We start from the raw sequence: 11062 nt of genomic DNA, 5'->3' as shown, positions 1-11062 counted from the left end.
AAGAGAAAAGCGGGCTGATTCTTTCACTTTCCCCCTCAGACTCGGCTTCCAACCGCCGAGCGGCGCCATGGCGGCGGCAGAGCGCTGAGCCCCGGGCGCATGCGTGGCCCGGCCCTCCCTGCCCTGCCCTGGGTCCGACATGGCGGAGTACTCCTGCGTGAAGTCCACCAAGCTGGTCCTCAAAGGGGCGAAGGAGAAGAGGTGAGGGGGCGGCTCGTCCTGTCCCTCGGCTGCCGGCTCGGTACCTCGCCACCGGCTTCGGCACGGAGGGGGGGAGGTCGCTGTAAAGGGGCTGCGGGTGGGTGAGGGTTTTGGGGTGCGCTGCCTCTCGCCCCCCGGTGCCTCGCTCCTGGGGGGCTGTGGCGGAGCGGGGGTCTGGGTGGGAGGCGTGTGCCCACCTCTGTGCCTCTCCTTTCGCAGCAAGAAGAAGCACAAGGAGAAGAAAAGGAAAAGGGAGGAGGATGCGGAAGAGCAGCTTGATATCGTCGGTGAGCGGCCCTGCAGGAGCTGTGTGGCAGTGGGGAAGCTGCAGGGGATAGCACAAGTTTATGAGGTGCTTGTAGGGCGCTTAAAGTAGGTTTCTAGCTACTTGTCACAGCACACTGTTTATAAGTCACACCTTCTTAGGTACCAGAGGGAATTTCTGACACCAGTAGGATCGATTTTACAAGTATTTATCTTTTTAATGCACTTATTTGTTTACATAACCTCAAGCTCCTTATGTGCTTGTAACTCGTGTTTGTTTTTTTTTTTCCCAAGAGCATTTGTTCCAGGTAGAGAGACTTACATTTAGTGCTGTAACACTTCTGTTTTTGTTTGTATGTAAATGTCCTGTGTATGTAAATGTCTTGTGTTACTGTTACTTGAAAGTTCACTAGATGGGGTGCTTGTACTTCCTGGTCTTACTCTGCCAGCAGTTGCTTCTCGCCTGGGGTCTTTAGTTCACTCAAACCTTCAGTCCGCTAAAAAGGAGAAGTCTTGGTTGGTTTGTTTACTTGTTCTCAGTTTGTCATGATTACTGTGATGTATTCGCATTACAAACTTGCTATCAGTAGTTGAAACTGAAGATGACAAACATGAACCAGTATCCAAATATAATGGTGTTTTTTCTTTATTTGTGGAAGAGGAGGATCAAAGTATGTATGGTCTTGAGTGATAACTTAGCTAAGTGCTGCCTTCTGGAACTGCTGTATGCTTGATTTATCACAGTTCACAAAAACAGCTAAAGAAATAACCTTGAAGCCCTGAGAGATACAGATATATACTGTAACAGTGCATGTTACAGGATAAATGGCACTTTCTGTTATGTGTGCATAGGCATAATCCAAAGCAGTGCGAGGGGAGTTATCCCTATTTTTCTGTTAAAACAAAATACCATAAATGAGAAAATAGGCTATTATATTTTATGCTAAAGGAATGTCACAAAAAGACATGCTGAAAGAGATTTTGGAAATTTCATATGCTGATCTCTAAGCCATGACGTTATAGGACAAGCCTATTTGCTCTGTATGTTGTATGAAGTTAGGGGAACATTATTTCTGCTCAGGACCAACTTGCTGAAAAAAGATGTCATTCTGATTAATTTAAAATAGATACATTTTCTGCCTAAGATAATTAAGATTATACCAGGAGAAAGTTTTGCTCTTTAAAAATACAAATATCATAATTCCAATTTATACATGTGAGCCTTTAAGTTTGGATTCTGGGGGGCCAGAACATTTGAACACTGATTGTCCAGAACACTTTAAGTCTAAGGAATGCAGCTCATGAATTAATTCAGCAGCAAGATGAGAGGTTCTCCAGCACAGCAGAAATCATTACGCTAGTAATTGACTGTGACCACAAAACTGGAGGAAGCAGTTTGGGGTGGGAACGGGGGAAGGAAACTTCCTTGCAAGGTATATCTTCTGCTGGATCAACTGGATGGATCAATGCGCTCCATGGCCTAACAGCACTAAGAGAGGATGGAGTGCAGGAGCCTGCAATTAGGAGCCTGTTGCTATCTATAGAGTGCCAAATCTCAGAGTAGGTACTGGATTACTATCTCTTGAACCACTGTAATCAGAAGTTGTAATTACTCCATTAACTATGATGTTTTGCGTTTTAGGAAACTGGTGGGCTGTCAGTAATTTCGGTGAAATTACAGGAACTATAGCTATAGAAATGGATAAAGGAGCTTACATCCATGCCCTTGATAATGGCTTGTTTACACTTGGAGCACCGCATAAAGGTTTGTTTCAGGAAACTTGGAAAAAAATAGTTTTAGTAATGAAAAGCATGAACATAGCATCACTTTAAGGCAAACTGTTTTACAGCTCAAGGCAGTTATTACATGTAATGCAATAAAGTTGGCTGTAGCGTGACCGAAACCTAATGACTACCAATCAGTTTCACTTACTTAGTTTGTTGCTGTGTTATGTGTATAATAAATTGAACTGCATTGGAAAGGATCACCTGTTAAAGGCTGTACAGCTTACTGAATAAAAAGCAGTATAACTTTTATTAAATTCTATAAAATGCATCTGGTGTCAACTGAAGAGTGAAACTCAAGGTAGATGAGCATCAAGGATTATTGCTGTATCCTCATTGTGCTGTATTTGTATTGTTGCTGTGCAAGTGGACTACTAAGGTGGTGGAGATAATCAGCTTGTCTCTTAATTTGAAGCTCGGAACCATCAGTCAGAAAAGAACTGTTCCAAAACACTGACAGTGTGCCTCATCTCCAGAGCGAGATAAAAACAATGATGACAGTATTATCTCACTTAGGTTTTGAGAGATGGAGAGTAGTAGCTTTTTGGATAAGAAGTTAGGTTACCACAGCTGAACCATAGTATGTTTTGGTATGGAGAAAATAATGTTATAAGGAGATCACGTTTTCTGTGTTGTTTGGTTTTGTTTTTTTTGACACGAGGATTGCATTTGTATTATTTAAAGCACGCCAAATACATGAATGCAAATAAGCTCCTGCATTGCTTTTTATTTTAAGAGTGTGAATGTTCAAAAGGAATTTCTAAAGAAATGCAGTATTGTAGCTTTCCATAGTATTTAGCAAAAGCTGTTGCATAATTTTTCAGCTTGTTTGAAACTGCAGTATTAACAATTTAAATACTGTATGCATGATACTTAATGTCTAACTAATGAAAATTTCATTCCTAAGGTGATGAAGGCCCTAGTCCTCCTGAACAGTTTACAGCAGTGAAGTTGTCTGATACAAGGTAACTACTGTAACAAAATATTTCAAGTCTTAATATTTGTTTTTTTGTTTGTTTCTGGTATGAACAAGTTTTAATTTTCTCTTGGGGAAAAAAATTGCATACAAAAAAAAATATGCTTGTGATGTGTTGAATATTGTGAATGGCTTTCTCTAAAAACATTCCTCATTGTTTCACTTCGTTTTCCCTTTGAGAATTGCTCTGAAGTCTGGTTATGGCAAATACCTCGGTATAAATTCAGATGGACTTGTTGTCGGACGTTCAGATGCTATAGGATCAAGAGAGCAATGGGAACCTGTCTTTCAAGATGTAAGTTGCTTCAGACAACTTTCTTGAGATTCCCAACATGTAACTGTATTTTGACTTGCAGCCGATATTGACAGGTAATAAGATGTTTACTGTTGGTTGCCCTTTCGCAATCTCTTCCATATTGTAACTTCTAGTGTTCTGTTTTCCCGCCTACAATGTATTTACTGTATTTCTTAAGTTTTTAAAGTACCTGAAGTTAGTGCAGTTTAACATACAAATTAAGAACAAAGGAGTCCACTAGCTAGCTGTTGAAGTGTCTATATGTCAAAGAACAGGACATGTTTACAGAGCTTTCTGAGGAATGAAGTAAATGTTATGAATCAAGGTTTATATACAAACTCCTTATGCTAATCATGTGATACTGTTTTCTGCAGAAGAAGATGGCATTGCTAGCAGCAAACAGCCGTTTTATTAGATGTAATGAAGAGGGAGATATAGAAGCCAAAAGCAAAACAGCAGGGGAAGAAGAAATGATAAAGGTAATCCGTTTTCTACAGTTAAGTATCTGTGTGGTACAGTTACTCTATGGTTACAAGATACTTTCCTGTTTACTGTATTTGTTTCACTAAAGAAATGGTGGGTAAGACCTTTTGTGTGGTACTGCAGATAGTTCTCAACAGCTCATCTCTCAACAAGAGAGATGAAATCTGACAGAACCAGGGACAAAAAAAGGTTAGCCAGAATGATGCAGGTGTGGAGACCTCTTATGTAAGAGGATGTGGAAGGACCATCTTGTCTTTCATGTCCAACAGAAAGCATGCCCTCCAAACAGGGAAGCATGTACTAGTCAGAGCAGTAATACTCTGGAGTCAGTTTTTCTACAAGGTGTTTTAGCCCTGCTTACTCTATAAACTGTAGTGGTGCTTCTTTGAGATGAAAGCAGCTGTGCCTTAAAGTAGTATTAAGGACTATGTTTAATACTTCATATTTCAGGCAGCTTTTGCTGTTACTGCTATTTCCTCTGGTTGTGAATTAACCATTTTCAAAGGTGATAACAGAATGACAGTCACAGATTTTTTTTAAGTTATGCAGGATATATTATCTTCTTTAACCTGCAACTTCTGGTTTTTTTTCTTCTCAATGACTAGATTCGAACTTGTGCTGAAAGAGAAACTAAGAAGAAGGATGACATCCCACAAGAAGATAAAGGAAATGTTAAACAGTGTGAAATCAATTATGTGTATGTAGTTGAGAGCCTTTAACAGTTTTAAGTACCTTTTTTCCTCTTTTCTTTGGGGTTTTCTTTGGAAGGCTAAACTCCCACACAGTTCTTCGTTCACTTTCTCTTCCTCCTCACCGGGATAAGGACACAAAATAAACTGAGAAGGCTTACAGTCAAAATCAAGACAGGGAGCTTGCTTATCAGTTACTGTTGCAGTTAAAACAGACTCAACTTGTAGAAAATTATCTTATTGACTAACAAAATAGACATAAGTAGTGAGAAACATGGACCAAAAAACTAAAATGCCTGTCTTTCCCCTTACTCAGCTTCACTCCAGAGTCCTCGATTCCCCTTCGCTCCTGACTTGTCATGCTAGTAGTAGAAGGAGCTGAAGTTCTTCAGAACTTGTAACCACACTGTGTTAATCATGTATGGTGTTGTTCCTACTTAGTGCCAAAAATGCTTGAGTGTGTTTCACCTAGGGAAGTCTTACATCACTACTTGATAGTATGATGGTTTCTTGGATTTTATTAGGCCAGTTACACAACAGGAGTTAAGTTGCTCATCACAGTTTTTACTGAAACATAAAATTTTGAAGAAGTTAACTTCTTCCATTTTTTCCCTTTATAGAAAGAAATTCCAAAGTTTTCAAGACAAAAAGCTCAAAATAAGCAAAGAAGATACGAAAGCCCTCAGGAAAGCCAGGAAAGAAGGCACTTTCCATGAAACACTGCTCGACAGGTATTCTATAAGAAATAATGTACTGATTTAAAAGTTATTTGGAGATGGAATTGCAGTGAATTTGGAGTACAAAAGATGGCTAGATTTCAGGGAATAGGTATGGGTGTTGCACATTTTTTCCCTGGTTGGTGTTCTGCCTCTTCTGTGTTGTTGTTTTTTGTTTTTTTATTATTATGAGTTCTCACTTCCTTGGCTGAACTTCACAGGTTGGGATTTACGCAGAAGTGAATTCTTTTGCACATATATAAAGAAGTTTGCTCAGTTTGTGGAGTACAGCAGAAGTGAAGGATGAATCAAAAAACAAAAAATAATTTTTTTCATGTTTTCAGCACCTTCAGTACCAGAACATCTTGGAAAGGAGACAGCTGCATTTTGAAGAGAAATAGCATTTATTAATTAGTCTTCACATTATCTAGTGGGAATAAATCTATCTTTCCCTGTGAACTGAGAATACAGAAACAGTCTTGAACTTTTAAAATATTTTGTATGGTATAAATATTTGTTAATTCAGTGGGTGAAATGCAGAAGATGACTTCTGATACTGTATTATTGTGATGTGAAAACACACCATGGCTATCACAGATTGAGTGTCAGTTTCAGCTGTCACTCAGGTCGAATTCCCTCCCCGAGTGATCTGACAAAACACAGGTCCTGATTAGAAAGGGAAGACAAGGTTAACTTTACACGTTGTTATAGCTGTAGCTCCTTTAAATAAAAAAAAAAAAAAAGTAACAGTATTGTTAGGCTTTTATGTGTGCTTTGAAGTAAAGTTTGAGAGTACTGCTTTCTGTGTCTGTTTAAGACTTTGGGGCAGTTAAAACATTCAGATGTAATCCCCTTTGGTTTTAGTCTAAGTCTTGTTTCATTACTCTTTCCACACAGGCGAGCAAAAGTGAAAGCAGACAGATACTGCAAGTGACAACCAGCTGGGCTGTTTTCCTCTGTGTCTTTGATTATATGGTCAAATTGAAAACACAAGTAAAGTGTTTTATAATTATTTTTTATGAAACGCATTTTGCTGATGTTTTTATTTTATTATTTTTAAAGGACTGCCTGAGAACTATAATTAGGCATTGAACTAGTGTCACCTTCTAGTAATGAATAGCAAGATAGTTACTAAGCAGAAGACAAATTACTCTATCCAGTGAATCTTCCGAGGTTGATGAAATGAACCTGAACTTACAGTGATTAAAGGGCAGATTAGAATGGTGATAAAGCTCAAAAGGAAAATATTGTTAGCACATTGAACTATTAAGAAATGCATAACTGTCCTCAACAAACAAGAGGAAACAATTGCAAATGGATGTCTTAGAATACATCATATCAGAAACTGAGTAGGACGTCTGTGGAGCCTTTCTGTGCTGTATCAGGTAGGGGCCAGAATATTCAGTCTTTCTTTAAACAGTGTTCAAAACAGACCCACTGTCTGATGGGGAAATGATGCAATCCATATGGTGGAAGTGTGAACAAGTCACAAGAAGCCCGTTACAAATGGAAATGCGGGTGTCTCATAAGAAAAGGGAATGACTGGCTTGTGTTAGCAGGCTGCACATTTTACAAGATGGGAAGACTCATTTCAATCAAGCTGGCTGGTTTCTTGAGAGTATGGACTTGAATTAAAAAAAAAAAAAACTTTTTTAAGGTCATAGTGTAATACATGTTCCTAGTATCTTGTATAAAATATGGTTTTCCGTGTCTGTTCTGATTCCCAAGTTTTTCAATAAAAACTTCTCCATAGGAACTACCTCAGATCACTTACTCTCTCCATTTCTGTAATCTGCTTCATAAAGATTACTTGGTAATATTATTGAGGATTTTTATGATGATAATTTGAGTTATCTCCATAAAACCTCTCCTAGCTGTCAGTTTGAACTGTACAAAGTCATAAGCTAATGTACAAAGCCATAAGCTAATGCAAGATAATGTCTGCAAAAAGCATGAGAACAGGATAATAAAGTCTAGGCAGTAGTGGCAATTTAAATGGGTCTTATTTTGATCTTAATTAAAAGAATAGAGAGTTCATGTGCATTGTAACTATCTAAACCGACTTGAATTTTCAAGATTGAAACAATCCCTGGTAGGGGAAGATTAGCCAAGGGATAGATAAGGAGATAACCCATACAGATGCATGAAACCAAAAGGAGAACTACAAAAGGAGAACTACTTAGCAGAGCTACAGGCTGGGAGATGAGTGGTTGGAGAGCTGCCAGGCAGAGAAGGACCTGGGAGTGATGGCTGATAGTCGACTGAATATGAGCCAGCAGTGTGCTCAGGTGACCAAGAAGGCCAACAGCATCCTGGCTTGCATAAGAAGCAGTGTGGCCAGCAGGGCTAGGGAGGTGATCATCCCCCTGTACTCGGCTCTGGTGAGGCCGCTCCTCGAGTACTGTGTTCAGTTTTGGGCCCCTCGCTACAAGAAGGACATCGAGGTGCTCAAAAGAGTCCAGAGAAGAGCAACAAAGCTGGTGAGGGGCCTGGAGAACAAGTCCTTCGAGGAGCGGCTGAGGGAGCTGGGCTTGTTCAGCCTGGAGAAAAGGAGGCTCAGGGGCAACCTTATTGCTCTCTACAGATACCTTAAAGGAGGCTGTAGTGAGGTGGGGGTTGGTCTGTTCTCCGACGTGCCTGGTGACAGGACGAGGAGGAATGGGCTTAAGTTGCACCAGGGGAGTTTTAGGTTAGATGTTAGGAAGAACTTCTTTACTGAAAGGGTTGTTAGACACTGGAACAGGCTGCCCAGGGAGGTGGTGGAGTCACCATCCCTGGAAGTCTTCAAAAGACGTTTAGATATAGAGCTTAGGGATATGGTTTAGTGGGGACTGTTAGTGTTAGGTGAGAGGTTGGACTCGATGGTCTTGAGGTCTCTTCCAACCTAGAAATTCTGTGAGGAAAAAAATCATGGGCTGGGCAAATTCATATGCAATGCAGTGATTCTTCAATGTGTGTTTCTAGAAAAGCAAATGAAAATTTAGACCTTTCTCTGAGGACTCTTAAATTTTCCATAACCAGCTCTATCCAGTCTGAGTAAAGAGATTTGCCACAGGGCTTTCTCCTTTAAGTCATTGGAATTTATTCAATTTATACCTCCAATTCATGTTATGCCTATTTTTTTTTCTTAAACTCTTGCTGTAAGCAGTGTGTTGGTGTATTTTCCCGCTGGAGGCATTCATGGATTGTTCTTGGTGATGCTGTCTTCTGGCAGAGGTCTCCTGGCAGCAGCGTTAGCAGAAAGCTTCAGCTGAAACACAGAGGAAATAAGTAATTTGTGCAGTCTGTACTTCTAAAGAAAGGAATATATCTACTAAGTAGGTACTGGATAGACGAATAAGAGAATGTAGAAGGGTGGACATGAAGTACTTCTAACGGTGTCGCTAAGTGGTGTCACCAGCTGTCAGGTAGTACAGTTAATGAGTAAATCACGCATCTCAAACTACTTTCTTCTGACTTAAATTGATGAAAACTGATTGAAGAAACCTAGACAACAAAATGGAGGACCTGATGTAGCATGGATCCTGGAGACCAGGTGTTCTGATAGGAACCTGGCAGAATAGCCGTAGTCAGATAAACACAGGCATTCAAGTATGTTAACTGTTCCCTAAACTCTGAACTTCTGCAGTGAAAGAACTAAATCAAAAGTACAAAGAGACTTCAAAAAAGTAAGTCATGCATGTGTAACGTGACCATGACATTTTTTCTTCAGAATTTGTAATTTCCCAAAGTTCTTACTGCTTTTCTGCAGCTAAAAATGTCCAAAAGGTAAGTTTCCTAAAGCATTTAAACTGTGCCCCAGAAAATAAATTTAAGCAAAAGGTGCTGCGTATTTAGAAAATAGCAGGTCTGTTTTAATCTAGTTATTTATCACCATAGACCATAACATATTCATGTACATGCAAGTAAATATAAAATTGTCTTACAGGTATTTGTTTTCAACCAAAAAAAAGTCTGGGGCCTACATATACTGCTTCATTTCCTATTTGTGGAAGACACTGTCACGAAAATCTCAAGTTTCTTACATTACTCTGTAATTTTCCTTCTTTCTTAAATCCCTTGATTGGTTCTATACCTTCTTCCTTGAGCATATAATACTCTTCTGCTTGACACCTAAAGTTTTGTGCAATTCTAAGCTTAAGTTTTGAGCTGATTTCTTCCTACACACTGTTGCACACCCTCCATTTGCCCAAGGCTTTCACGCCTTATAATGCATTTATTTTATCCTTTCCTGTTTCTGCAAGGCCGTGCAACCTTCCAATTAACCATCTGCCAGGGACTTACTTTATTTTTTTTGCCACTCTCTGTTTCATATAAGAATTAATCGCATAGCCAATTAAATCATGATATTAAATAATGTATTGCTTGTTTTCTTTGTGCATAGAAAGTTATAATGTATAGAACCTGATTTGGGCACTAGATAAGGCACGAGATGTAAACTAAAACACAGAGGTCCTAGAGCGTTTTTAATATTTATGCAGGACTTTTTTTTTCCAGTGTCTGTTGCTAACATTTAGATTATACACTCACCTGTTCACAGTAATATAATACTTCTCATAGTAAGCTGTTTGTAGTATGCGTCTTACTCTGATGCTGACTTGTACTTCATATTAGAACAAATATAACATTTATTTATAGTAGCAAATAACTAATAGGCAATGTGTAGAGGGATGGATCTAATACTCTCTGATTCTCATTGTAGTAGAAGTGCTCCCTGCTGCACGTGCATTTTTCCTGCATCCCTAAGCAGGCAAGGCAGAAGAAACTCCTTCCTCCTGCAGAAGGTGGCTGCCTTGCATCTCCCATTACCATAAAAACTGCCTGCTTGAAAATCTCCCAAGCACAGAGAGCAATTAAACATCACAGTCTATACAAAGTGAAAACTGGTGCCACAGGTTTGGTCTTAGCATTGCCTGAGAGACACAACTTTATTTCAGGTTTTCTTGAGCAGAGCTGCTGGAGAAGTTTTCCTCACATTACGTTTTCCCAGCAGCTTCCCTTTGCCACAGCTGCTGGCAGGTCCATGGTGCAGCTGGCCACTTCTGCAGCTGTTGTTTTAGGGTTTTATTTTTTTAACATACCAGTCTTAGAACAAAAATTGGTTAAACACATTACAGGGTTTTTCCACTGTTGGTTTGCAAGATCCTTCCTTGCCTGCTTTTCAGCTAGTGCAGCAAGTGAAGAGTACTCTACGGTACTGGATTTACTGTGTTTCTGAGAAATTTCCAGGTAATAAACTTCTGCCGCTGCTGGAATGCAAACAGGTCAGGGCAGCTAAGGCAAGGGAAGGTGGTAATGCTGTCATTACTTGAAAATGAGAGTGGAGCCTGTCGGGGAAGCACCTCATTTCCCAGGGAAAGCTTTGAAAAGGGAGTGGAGGGGGAATTAACACCAGAAACAGGGTGTGTGGGGTTTGCTTTTTTTTTTTTAAACTCATGACTGAAAGCCAAGCCTTTGCTTTACCAAAACGAAAATAAAAGGGCGGTGGTGGGAAGGAGGGGGGGGGTTCCCAGGGCTCGGCACAGCCGGGGCAGGGGGCCCGGAGCCCACCGCTGAGGCACAGGGGGGGGCTCGGCCCCTCTCTGGGCCCCGCCTGGCGCCGTCCCGGGGCTGCCGCCGCCCCCTCACGGCAGGGCCGGGCGGGGAAGGGCCG

At 40.3% G+C, this 11062-nt stretch overlaps 1 protein-coding gene across 1 annotated transcript; it reads left to right on the top strand.

Moving 5' to 3' along the window:
• Positions 1-3: 3 nt before the first annotated feature.
• Positions 4-7173, top strand: FRG1 (FSHD region gene 1). The gene is made up of 9 exons (XM_005021891.5): positions 4-201; positions 421-488; positions 2108-2230; positions 3158-3215; positions 3407-3521; positions 3896-4000; positions 4610-4701; positions 5314-5424; positions 6307-7173. Exons 1-9 carry the CDS (start codon positions 140-142, stop codon positions 6341-6343), a joined length of 771 nt encoding a protein of 256 aa, XP_005021948.1. The 5' UTR covers positions 4-139; the 3' UTR covers positions 6344-7173.
• Positions 7174-11062: the final 3889 nt, after the last annotated feature.

This window comes from Anas platyrhynchos, chromosome 4 (assembly GCF_047663525.1).
Source record: "Anas platyrhynchos isolate ZD024472 breed Pekin duck chromosome 4, IASCAAS_PekinDuck_T2T, whole genome shotgun sequence".
In the NCBI taxonomy this organism is placed as follows: domain Eukaryota; kingdom Metazoa; phylum Chordata; class Aves; order Anseriformes; family Anatidae; genus Anas; species Anas platyrhynchos.
Note: the sequence above shows the minus strand (reverse complement) of the source record. Positions and strands in the feature narration are given on the sequence as shown.